The sequence below is a fragment of the Siphateles boraxobius genome, unplaced genomic scaffold (assembly GCF_051911475.1).
Source record: "Siphateles boraxobius isolate OS27281-9 unplaced genomic scaffold, OSU_SipBor_1 19, whole genome shotgun sequence".
Classification (NCBI taxonomy): Eukaryota; Metazoa; Chordata; class Actinopteri; order Cypriniformes; family Leuciscidae; genus Siphateles; species Siphateles boraxobius.
Window position 1 is genome coordinate 27,498,541 of NW_027508799.1, and position 12,819 is coordinate 27,511,359.

General features: G+C 39.9%; 1 protein-coding gene across 1 annotated transcript; it reads right to left on the minus strand.

The window, feature by feature from the left end:
- Positions 1-5,339: 5,339 nt before the first annotated feature.
- LOC143741434 (EF-hand calcium-binding domain-containing protein 4B-like) lies at positions 5,340-10,100 on the minus strand. Its single transcript, XM_077233783.1, has 4 exons — positions 10,096-10,100; positions 6,012-6,134; positions 5,571-5,787; positions 5,340-5,443 (listed from the first exon to the last, which is right to left on the minus strand). Exons 1-4 carry the CDS (start codon positions 10,098-10,100, stop codon positions 5,363-5,365), a joined length of 426 nt encoding a protein of 141 aa, XP_077089898.1. The 3' UTR covers positions 5,340-5,362.
- Positions 10,101-12,819: the final 2,719 nt, after the last annotated feature.

Sequence of the window (12,819 nt, forward strand, 5' to 3'; positions counted from 1 at the left end):
GCGAGGATATGCTTGGTTGTTAACATTCTGAACGAGCGAATCATTAGTGCTTTGTTCAGGTGTCTGAGATCTAGGATGGTGCGGAGACCGCCATCCTTTTTCGGGACGAGAAAATAGCGGCTGTAACAACCTGCCTCGCTCATAGAGGGGGGAACAGTTTCCACAGCGCCCTTTTCTATTAGTTTGCGCACCTCGGTGCGTAGAACATGTGAACACTCCTTTCTCACTTTCGTCTCGACCACAGTCGTAAAACGTGGTGGTCTGCGAGCGAACTGGAGCGAGTATCCGTGCTTTACTATATTCAATACCCATTTCGGCATATCTGTAATGTTTTCCCATGCCGCTGCGTGTACAGATATGGGCTGAATACAGGCTAGGAGCGGGCCGCTGTGACGTAGGGAGCAGCTGAGTGAATGGGCGCGTGTGTGCTTACAACAGCGCGCGCTATGTCTGTAAAACTCGCAGCCTGAGCTGGGGTTGTGTTTGACACTGTAAGGACAGTGTTTATAAGTGGGGGTGCATAAACAGTGGTAGGCACACGCGTCACTTTTATAATGTTTCCCGCTTTTACTGGGGATGAATTCATAACTGTGTGAACAGTGCTTGTGTGTAGTGGTGCGTACATGACCGTAGGCTCGTGATCTACATTCATGGGGCGCGCAGCCTGAGCTGGGAATGAATTTGGCACTGTTTTGACAGTATCTGGGAATGCACACTTTGTGGACATGTGAACCCTTAGTGACAGGCAGAAAAAGAATCTTTTTGTGTTTTCTGTGCGTCGCCGTAAAAACGGCGTTTGTTTGCAGGTGAGCGAGCTCTGTGACTGGCCCATTGACTGCTGTATGGACATTTCCAGCCGCCTGTAAGGGGACTGGGTAATGTTTGAGCTTTTGCAGAAAGAGTGGTCCGGCTTTTGCGAGACACGCACTCTCTCTTCTCATTCCTGTGGCTAGGACGGCTTTCGAGGCTCAGGGTTCAGCACAAGAGAAACGAGAAATCGAGAAACGGCGCCTTATCCGCGTCCTTCATCTCCGTCAGAGTCAGCCACAGATGGCGCTCGAGAACAGTCAAATTAGCCATGGCGCGGCCAATAGACTGGGCGGTGGCCTTCGTGGCTTGCAGAGCTATATCAGTTGCGCTGCGTAGGTCTTTAAAGGCTTCGGGTTCGGGGCCAGACTTGTCCATAGAGCGGAGAAGCTTGGCTTGGAACACTTGAAGTACCGCCATGAGTGAAGCGCTGATGCAGCTTGGCCGGCGGCGGCGTAGGCGCGACCGGCGAGAGCAGAAGTAGTGCGGCAGGGCTTCGAGGGGTGGGAAGCTTTGGCTTTCCATCCGGTGGTGGAGGGGGGGCAGAGATGATTGGCCACGGCCTCCTCGAGGGGCGGCGTTCCCTCGTAGCCTCTTTCCTTCGCGCCGTCTACAGAGGAGAGCGACGAAGAAAAAGAAGGCTTCAGACGCGCAGAGTGGGGGGCTTTCCATGACTTGGTGAGTTCGTCATGAACTTCCGGGAAGAAGGGAGAAGGCCTTTGCCGAGGGGCCTGCTGGCGCCCCTGCAGAAACCACTCATCCAGTCGGCTTCGGGTTGGTTCTTCGGGAGAAGACCAATCGAGCCCGAGGTCCTCTACGGCCTTCGAGAGGACGCGGATAACCTCCGTATCTATGGTGGAGCCCCCGCTCGTGCTAGCTAGCGTCGACGGGGAGGGGTCGAGAGTGGAGCCCGGCCAGTCGTCCGATGCAGCGTCGATGGACAAGCTGTCATCCATTCCCCCATCGTCCTCGGACGCGCTGAAAGTCACAAGGCCCACCGCTCTGCTAGAGGGGTGTGGGTCCGGCTGGGTGAACTGAACCGGCGGTGGGGAAGGCAAGAGCGGCGGTGAAGCACGCGGAGACTGGCTCGGCGTGACGTCACTGAGCTCCGGTTCAGGAAGCCTCTGTGAGCGGCGCTTTTTCTTAGTGCGCGGCTCAAACAGAGGGGTGGCGGCGATGGGCTCGCTCACGGCGAAAGCGGCGAGGCGAGCCCGCAGTGCGGAGAGACCCAGGTCATCACATTCCGGGCATCCGCCCTTGGTCAAAGCAGCTTCTGCGTGGTCCCGGCCCAGGCAGCGAGCGCAGATGATGTGACGATCCCCGTCCGGGAGAAGGTCTATGCACGACGCGCAGGAAGGCATTTGAAACAACGCCTCAGAAAATTGCTCTTTTACAAGTGTCGCGGGGCGAACAGATGTGAAGATACTTGCGTGTGTGGCACGCCGGATGGCTCAGTAGGATGGCGTTCGAAGGCGGCTGAAGGTGCCGACGTCCTCGTAGCAATCCCGCTGGTATGCTTTTCGACGGCGGCGAAGGCTTCAATAATCCGGAGGATCCAACGAAGAAGGAGGTTAAATCTAAAGAACTCTCATGACGGGGCGCCCAATAAATAGCTCTTGGCCACGCCCATCTTGGCGGGCTCTGACGCGCGCGGGCGCGAAGCGCGCTCATTGGTCGCGCATTCAGAGTCGCCCCGTCATTGGTTCGAGCAAGTTGCCGCAGCACAGCCAATGACCGAGCTTCCTTCGTTCATTGCTGTCAGCTGTGCAGCTGCAATGCGTTTTACATAAAGACTTCAATATTCTCGAGAAAAGGAGTTTTCCCATAGCGTAAGCTACTTACGCAATAGGAGAGACCTCTCGAAAGGGAACACTGTGAAATCTTTATATTTTATCATGCAGAATGTAATTCATGATTTAATTCATTCCAATGCTTAATTTATTTGATCCAAAATACAGCAAAACAGTAATATTGTGAAATATTTTTACAATCTAAAATAACTGTTTTCTATTTAAATATTTTAAAAAGTATTTTATATCTGCGATCAAAGCTGAATTTTCAGCATCATTACTCAAGTTCAGTACTCTTCAGTGTCACGTGGTCCTTCGGAAATCCTTTTCACTGCAACTGTACTTTTCACACTATTTTATTTATTTATTTTTATTGCTGGCTTATTTTAGGGAAAGTGTAGTGAGCAAGGGACTTTCAAGAGACCAACATTCCTGGTCCTCCACTGTATCAAGTTTTTGCCAGGTAGGCGGATACATGTTGGATATGCTATAGTTGTATGGCTACCATTGTATGGCTATAGTTTCTTATAATCTGGAATTGAGTTGGACATAATTATTTAAATTATATTTCAAAATAGTTTCTCAAAAATACTTGACTCATGTTTATGTGTGACATCGAGAAGAGGGGAAGGTATATTCTTTTTATTATGTAGCATAAATGGACAATATAAATGATGAATATGAATATGGTAAATATATATTTCAACCCCCTATTATGGAGGGAAAAAAACCCTCCATCTGTGGGAAAAACAAAACAATCCGTGACGACGGTTGTGCAATCCGTCCCTTCAGTTTATAAACTGTACTTACAATATTTTTTATGTGTAAACATAAATGTATAAAAATACACAATTTTATTTTATTAAACTCACAATAACAAGAAAATCTTGTGCTTTTGTAAAATAAAATAAAACAATCAGGCGTGCTTTCATGATCTCCGTGAACTGGAGCGCGTCTCAAAAATGAACTGAAAAAAAATATAGCCTACCTATACAAAGCTTGAAATGTCCACTTTTAAACGAACAAATTCGAATATAATTTCCAGGTTCTAATTTGGCCTTAGAAAACCAGTAAAATCGAAAAATTTTCCATATTAATTTGTGAATATTTCAAATATTTAATAAAGGGGAAAAAAGTCATAAACAAAAATTTGAAAATACGTCAATTTTTTTTTTTTTTTGCGCAGCATTTGGTGTGTACAGTTCAAATTCAAATTTTGGTGCTCAACTTTGCATTTTAAAAATACCCGGTAGCCTAACAACCATTCATTTTTCTTTTTTTCAATTACGGGTTAAAAAAAGAAAAATGAGTGGACGCTAAAGTACACGGACCTTATTAAATATTTCAAATAATGTATTTGTAGAAAGAGTTGGGTCCGTGTACTTTTGCGTCCATTCGTTTTTGCACAAATAAAAGTAGTTGCGAATGATGTATTATTCTTTTCTGTATGACCAGAAATGATAGAGTAGCCTATTTTAAGTTGTTTCCACTGTTGATAGGAAAATGCAAGTGTCCGCGCCCGCTCCTCCGTACCATGCAGTGCGCGCTCCACACACTTGGATATGCGTCAAAATCTTGTGTTTATTTATGATAATCTTAGCCCTGTATGTATTATTATTGTCTAACCTGTATTATGACTGACATTTGACGAATTGCTTTGTTCCTTTTTTTGATAAAAGTGGCTTCTAAATATGTAGCCTAAATGTACTACTAATAATAATGATAATTATTATTATTATTTGTGTTTATAATTATAACTATAAATGAGTTCCCTGAAGACAGTAATATGTTAATCATAAAATAATTTACGAATGTATTATTTTATATAATAAACCTAACCTTGTGTTTGTGTTATATTTCTTTTTTATATGTGAAGTCTTTTTTTTTTTTGCTTATTCTATTATACTGAGCTTTTTCCTCCCAAAAAATGGACTTTAAAGGTACAAGCCTAAATGTCGTTTTTTAGAATTATCCATTTAAAAAAATGAAGTTTAAACACAATGCAAAGCATCCCTCATAAACAGGTGGCCTGGTTGAATCATCGTGGGCACGATTCGTCACGATCATTGATTTAAATCCTACGTGGCGCCTCATATAAAATGGCCCTGATATGTCACTAGACATCAAATTCCCTCGTATAACAAATCAATATAAATGTTAGCCGTTTAACTTATTTTTTAGCTTGCAAAAATATCAGTGTTCTTTAACATCAAAGTCTTAGCTGTCGAATAAATAAAAAAATGGGAGTACAACCAAAAACATTTTGAGAAAATAATTTATATTTTACTGGATTCTGTAAATGCAACTTTGATATTTATTATCATTATTATATAAGTATTTTAATGAACACTTAAGTAGATGTAACTAATACATTAATTTAAATGTAACCATTTTTAATTTGTTCGACAGCTGAAAGTGTCTGATTATAGTGGGGTTACTGTGTAGTATTTAGTAGTATTAGGCTGGTCATGTGATCTCAACATGCACACTTAGTGGGACTTTCAAAGTAAATAAACTGCATTAGGTTCACGAGGTCTGCAACAAAAAAACGACTGATGTAGAGATGAGAGAATCGCATTTTGAAGATAAAAAAAAATCCACAAGCTTTCCGTTCGACATCTGATAATGTTTGCAGACCGCTATAGCTGTCTCTCAGTTTTATAAATGTCTCTTACTTGTGGGTTGCAGACCTGTGTGAGGTGTTACAAAGATCACAGCTAAACATAGTACATTTGGTACCGTTGCATTCATGTGTTTTTCAGTTCTTACCTGGCCAGATGTATCATGGCCTCCAACACATTAGCTCCAGTATAAGCACTGCACTCGTAGAACATCAGGTTTGTTTCCTACCAAATATAACAGAAATCTGTGCATAATGTGTTGGATATAGTGATGTAGACTTGTGAAAGCAAAGCGTATGATGTAAATATGGTAAGATATACTGTGTGTGTGAAAGAAAGCACAAGAGCACACCTCTGCAAGCATATCAGCCTCCTTTGTCTGCACTTCTCGTTCATTCTCCTGGTCCGATTTGTTTCCCAGAAGCATGACCGGGATAGGGTCGCCTACGGCCTCCTGTATGCTGGTCAGCCAGGGCCGGACTGATCTGAAACTGTCCTCCATTGTTATGTCGTAGATGACCACCACGCCATCTGCCTTGCGGAAAAACTGCTTGGTAATGCTGCGATACCTGCAGGGCACAGTGACAGTGCATTTTTTCATGCTGGATGTTTATCATCAGTGACAACTGAGTTCATGTTTTGGTTGCGACAAGCTTTTTAGAGATGCTTCAAAGGATAACAGCACAATCTGGGGAAAAAAACGAAGAATACAAACTGAAACTGAATGTAAATGTCTTAAATAAGAAGATATAAATGCAAAACTCTATCCTGTATGTTTGTATCATGGCCTCACCTTTCTTGGCCTGCAGTGTCCCATAGCTGAAGAGCAACGTGACAGTCCCCCAAATTCAGAGTCCGCACACTATAGTCAATGCCTGTACAGCACAACACAATTGAAGTTATATATAAATGTGCACTACACACATAAAGCTAAATAAAAATATACACAACAAAATAAAGGGATAAAAATACTGCTGAAGTCATGTTCCTTTATTAAAAATCAAAACAGACAACAAACAGTGAGGGATAATGGCCACTAGATGGCACTGTTGAGTAATATTTCTGTGTGGAATATACAGGTGTTTTGAACACTTTAGCCACATGCTTATGATTGTCATTGAATTATAAAGCAAAATATAGAACCAAGTTGTATGTATTCTAAAGAAAGACAACAAAGTAACATTCACTAAAAATTTACTTGGGACCAGCTGGTTGAAAGTAACTAAAATGGCTAAGAAAAGTCCAGTGTTAATTGCCATTTTGGTTTACTTGTAACTAATACAATTACATTTTTTATCAGAATTATTTAAGCGTCCAGGTTGTTTATGGGCAACTAGAGTCCAAGGGTGAAAGACTAGAAACTTTGAATAAAGTGAACTGATGGTGTTTGACATAATCTGCTGCACTATGTGTGGCAGGGTTTAAATACAGGGAGTGTGACTTCCCAAGCCCTTTCATGTGATGTTTCCTGCTTTAAGAAATCCATCTGATATAGCATAGTAGCTTTTCATTAACTCTCTCACAAATATTCAAACCCAATGCACTGAAACGCCTTTAAGGAGTAATACTATGTATGCACAATAATAATGCACAGACCATTTAAATCACAACAAAAACGATTGTAGGAATCCATCCTTCTGATCAAATAAGGTAAACTCCAGTAAAAGGGAAACCAATTTGCATTTTCTGAAAATCCCTCATTGCAAAGTCATCTGTTAAACCCACTTGAACTGACCTGTCCACTCACCACCTTGTGCAAAGTTAAATAGTAAATTGCACATGTAGGGGGAGAGCAACTTACGTGGTTGGGTTGGATGGAGATATGTTAGCTGCCTGATTTAGAAAAAAATAGTTTATTAATAAACATTTAAAATGCCACGTTATTTGTTCAGACACATTTATTATCTGCATTGTTTCCAGCCTGAAACAAGTATTTTAAAACGTTCTTGTGGGCAAATAAATGGCACTAATTTATGTTTGCTTTACACTTATAGTTTTCATTCTTGTTTTGCATTAAATACCAGTAAATGTAAAATGATTTGTTGAGGAAATACCCTAAAATACATGTTGATAATGTTTGTAACTAGTTTTTACTGGTATTTAAAATGCAACTGACACACCAGAGCGACTTACCTCGATTTTTTTATTTATTTTATTTCTCTCAACAACTTCATACTTGTACTCAGGTGCGATAAATAACATAACTGAGCTTGATTAAAAAGTGCATATACAAATGGGGATAGGCCTGGTCCTACACAATAAAATAATAATATGTTCATTACACCCAGCCACACACTAACTTTAATCACTGTTATAGGCTAACTATAGGTATATGGCACCAAAAAGTGTTACATTTTAGTTTAGATGAAGACCTGTGATGACCTGTACACCATTAAATCACAACAATCTCGTGGTATGGGCAATGCATTGATACAAGCAGCGGAAGATATTTTACGCTATATTTGATTTATACATTTGAAAGCAATCCATACCTCACTAAAGTTGACTGAAGCACATTGGGTCCAGCATCCTGTTAGCTGGCGATAGCAGTCATTTAATGTGTGCTTGCAGCGCAAAATTAAGCTTTTACTGTCCATCTTTAACGTTAGCGAACTGGATTATTTTCCTTGTTTTAATGTTGATAATAACTCCTTAGGAGCATTGGATTAAATACCACAAATGATCCGTGCTGAATTGGTCTGGTCTGACTCCGTTTAAAACAGTGGGCATGGTATGGCGAGCGGAAAGTGACCATTCTAAGACTTGACTTCCCTATGGAATAGGCTAAAAAATGTAACTTTGTAGCACGCACTCGTCTCAATGAACATCTCACTCAACGTCTTGATTTTTTTTTATTCTGCTATTTATTCCATTAAATTTAAGGCGCAGACGTGACACAGACGTCACGTAAATCACGTGTGGCAGTGAAGTGTATTGTCAGACGTTCACGTGTAGCAGTGAAGTTATAAATTGTTTTTTACTCTAACACGGGTTTAACACTACTCAGCACAGCTCAGTGCAGTGTGCCAGCGGTTGCGATCGGTTCTTTAATATGACTTTGCAACTTGCACTCGTCTCAATGAACGTGACACTTCACTTGCGTGTGTGATTTTTATATAGGATATGTGTGTGTGTTCTTGTTTAACCCACGTTTTGAGGGCCAAATGCCCCCACAAAGATAGAATTATGAAGAAACCAAATTGATGTAGGCTATTGCATTCATAGCTTGTTGTTGGGGTTGTTATTGTGATTTTAATTTTTTATAATAGTAAAAGGGCAGCACTTTGGTAAACTAGAAAACCTATATTCTTCTGAAAACTATGTCTGTTAAAAAAAAATTTTTACACAAAATAATTTGTGTAAATTCATATTTACTATTTGGAATAAAAAGAAGAATAGAATTGGAAAAATAATATTTTTATATATAGGCCTATATATAAAACTATGATTACTAAAATTATTATTAAAACATCATGTCTGATATCCGAAAAATAATACAACTACAATCTGCCATCGTAAAAACATCATGCCAAATGATGCAGATCTGATTTCCATTACACGAGAGTAGATGTTAAAACTTCATGCTGATTTGAACTCGGCTTTCGCCAAGATAAGCACCAACTAAGGCGTAGCTTTACAGTAACCTATGCTTCTCCATCCATTTACGCTTCTTTCCATCTGGTGACGTGAATCTCCTTCTGTCTGGTGTTAAAGGGTTAGTTCACCCAAAAATGAAAATTAAGTCATTAATTACTCACCCCCATGCTGTACCAACCCCGTAAGACCTTCGTTCATCTTCGGAACACAAATGAAGATATTTTTGATTAAATCTGAGAGGTGGATCACTGCTACATAGGCTGCCAGAGGGAATGAAACTTGACGGCCCAGAAAGTCATTAAAGAACATGTTTAAATATTCCATGTGCCTACAGTGGCTCAACTATAAGTTTATCAAGCGACGAGACTACTTTTTTCCCGAAAAAAACCCCATAAATAACGACTTTATTCGACTATTCCTTTTCTTCCTTGTGGGCCTGAGACGAGAGTTCAAGAGATTTCCACGACGCATGCGCGAGAACTGAGAAGAGGACGTTCTTCTTCTAATACTTCTTGTTCAGTTCTCGCGCATGCGTCGTGGAAATCTCTTGAACTCTCGTCTCAGGCCCACAAGGAAGAAAAGGAGTAGTCGAATAAAGTCGTTATTTATGTTTTTTTTTTCAGAAAAAAAGTATTCTCGTCGCTTGATAAACTTATAGTTGAGCCACTGTAGGCACATGGAATATTTAAACATGTTCTTTAATGACTTTCTGGGCCGTCAAGTTTCATTCCCTCTGGCAGCCTATGTAGCAGTGATCCACCTCTCAGATTTAATCAAAAATATCTTCATTTGTGTTTCGAAGATGAACGAAGGTCTTACGGGGTTGGTACAGCATGGGGGTGAGTAATTAATGACTTAATTTTCATTTTTGGGTGAACTAACCCTTTAATAGTGTATTTGCGCGTCAGCACATGTAGCTGACGCTGAGTTCAGTGTAGACGCGTTTCCATGACTACACCGGAAGTTGTTAATGCGCAACCTTGTAAGACGATAAAGTCATTTTGTAATGCAATTTATAATGTGTCTTGTTTATAGTAATTCTGAGTAATAGTGTGACTTAAAGCTGTTTTTTACCTTGCTCTTGTTAAATTTATGAACAAGAGAAAAGTTGTTTATTAATAGTCACATGTTTAACCCCGGAAGTAGGTCGAACCGCCAGAGCGTTTGCTTTTTCTGTTGAGGGGTGTCGCTACTCGATCCGTACCGGAAACACGATCTGTACTGCGCATGTGTGAGAAGGAAGTTTTTCTGCCACTTCCTGTCATCATCAATGTTTTTACGACATCGTCACTGTCACTACTCGATCCGTTTACTGTCACAATTTGTACTGTACTGTGCTGCATGTGCGAAAAAAACATGGATTCTTTTGCATTTTATGTGAAAGTTCAAGAATTTCTCTTAAAAGGAGAAATGCCTGACAATCACGCAGAGCGTCGGAAAGTGAAACAGTCATCTGCGAATTTTATCATCAAAGGTAACTATGACAAGGTTTAGACTAATCCAGGATTAAGCCTTAGTTCAATTTTGTTGTGCATCAATATATCGTGCCACAATATATCGTAATACAAAATTCATGCAACAATACGATTGTGACAATATATGTATCGTGGATAGTTCACCCAAAATAAAAATTGTGTGAGGAAAAAAAAAGATGTTTGCAGAGTTTTTGTGTAAGTACTACATTAAACTACTATATAATGTTGTTTTAATGCCAAACGTCTTATGTTACCAGAATGTTAAGCATATTCGTCTAAAATAATTTTTATTCTGGTGGCACCATTGTCTTTGGGTTACAAGCACCAAGTCCAAGCCTATTCATTTAAACCCACAATGTAATATAAAAGTTAGCATTTTAATCAACAGTGCAATTTGTAATAACCTTTTATAATATTTCTTGGGAGTATCGCAATAATATCGTATCGTGAGTTCAGTATCGTGATATGTATCGAATCGTGAAATGAGGGTATCGTTATACCCTACTTTTATAAACATGCCTTAGAAAAATAAACATTACTGGTGTGTATCTTGAGACAAAAAAATGGCACTGACACATCTTAAGATGTATCAGTCACGGTGTTGCTTTCAGTTAAAACAGCTCAAATATGCATTTTACTCTCTGGGCCTTGTCTGTGTGATACCGGGGGTATAAGAACCGGAAGATTTTATAATGAAAAATAGAAGAGAACTGACTGACTGGTACAACCTCATGTTCTAAATGGACAAATTTGTTTAAAATATCAAGTTATTTTAACTGTACTTGTTCAGCTCCCATATCTGGGTATTAATACGTGACTTTAATGTAGTTAAACCTGTCAGATATCAGATAGTAATATGATATTTTTCTATTTACTTTGAACTTCAACTCCTTCAGACGTTTTCTTTTTTCCTTTTAAAACAGACGACAGACTCTTCTACATCGGCCCCAGTATGCAGTATATGCGGCTAGTTGTCCTGTCAGAGGAAAAGAAGAGGTCTGTTCTCACGGAGTGCCACAATAATCCTGGGACTGGGAATCATAGTGGTGTCAGAGGCACACAAAACAGGGTTATTGCTGGCTACTATTGGTCTACAATTGTCCAGGATGTGAAAGAATGGGTAATTTTACATACTTAATGGGTATCTTATATCTATACTTAAGAATGTGTCTACTTTTGCCACCTTTGATTGTTAGATACCTCCTTGATTTAAAAGTTGTCTCTGGATCAAAAGTGGATCAAAAAAGTTAATCAAAGTTGTCCTAAGACAAGAACAGGTATTATTCAAAAGTCATATATAACTTTAATGAAAGGTCTTTATCCACTTCAAATGTTGACTACTGTATTATCACCAATTTGTATCAACTGCAGTAGCATTATGGACTTAACATATTAAAGCCACAGATGCCATGTCACTTAATGTTAATAGCGCCTCTCATCAACTGGCTATTTTTCTAGACAATTTGTTCAAAAAAATGTGTTGCTTTTTAGGTCAGATCTTGTCACCGCTGCCAGTTGAATGACCCAATCAAGACTGTTGTGCCAGTCTTGCATTCCATTAAGGTACTGCTTACAATGTTTTAGCGTACTGATGAAACTAACAAGCTAGTCTCAAGCTTGTGTACAGTTTTACCAGCATTTGACTAATACTAATTTTGTGGCATGCAGGTAAAAGAAGCTTGGGAGGTCATTGGTTTGGATCTGATTGGACCTCTTCCAGAAACGGCACGCAACAAGAAGTATGTCCTTACCATGACAGACCTGTACACAAAGTGGGTGATTGCAGCGCCCCTGCAATCTACGACAGCAGCTGAGGTGTCTGCAAAAATAATCAAAAAGTTGTACTTGTTCGGCACGGTCAGAAAAATAATTACCGACCAAGGGAAGGAGTTTGTCAACAAGGTGAAGTTTTGTAAAGGTTTAATTGTTTTCCCCCTACTCTAGTCACTCTCAACATATGTGTTGTTGACTATTGTTGTCTTACGGTTATTCACAACACAGGCTCATTAGAAAATCGTTCCTGTGGCAATATTTATACATGTCACTGCAGTTTCCAACAGAAATTAACTCTAGAGGCAGTAAAATAGCAAGCACTTTTAATCATTTTTATACACAATTATGATTACAAGGGCAGATTATGGATCAATGACTTGTTTTCACGTGGCTCCTTGCACAATATTATGTTATGACCTCAAAACCCTTTTTACCATAGTGCATGATTTGTAAACTAATAAATTCTGAAGTTTGCATCACTTAACCAGCTCCATATGGTCCATATGAGCCTGGGCTGGTTATTCATCAACTTTATAAATGCATTGATATGTACAGGATGAAAGAACCAATCAAAACATCAAGCGTGCTCTCAGAAAGTATGTTAATGACAACCACAATGACTGGGACCTCCACCTTCCTGCTGTGGTGTACGGTATCAACACTGCAAAGCAGGTCTTAACACGTTTACTTATTATATTTATTATATCTACAGTTAGATGTCGACGGGAAAACTGAATTGATGAACTTATTTAATGG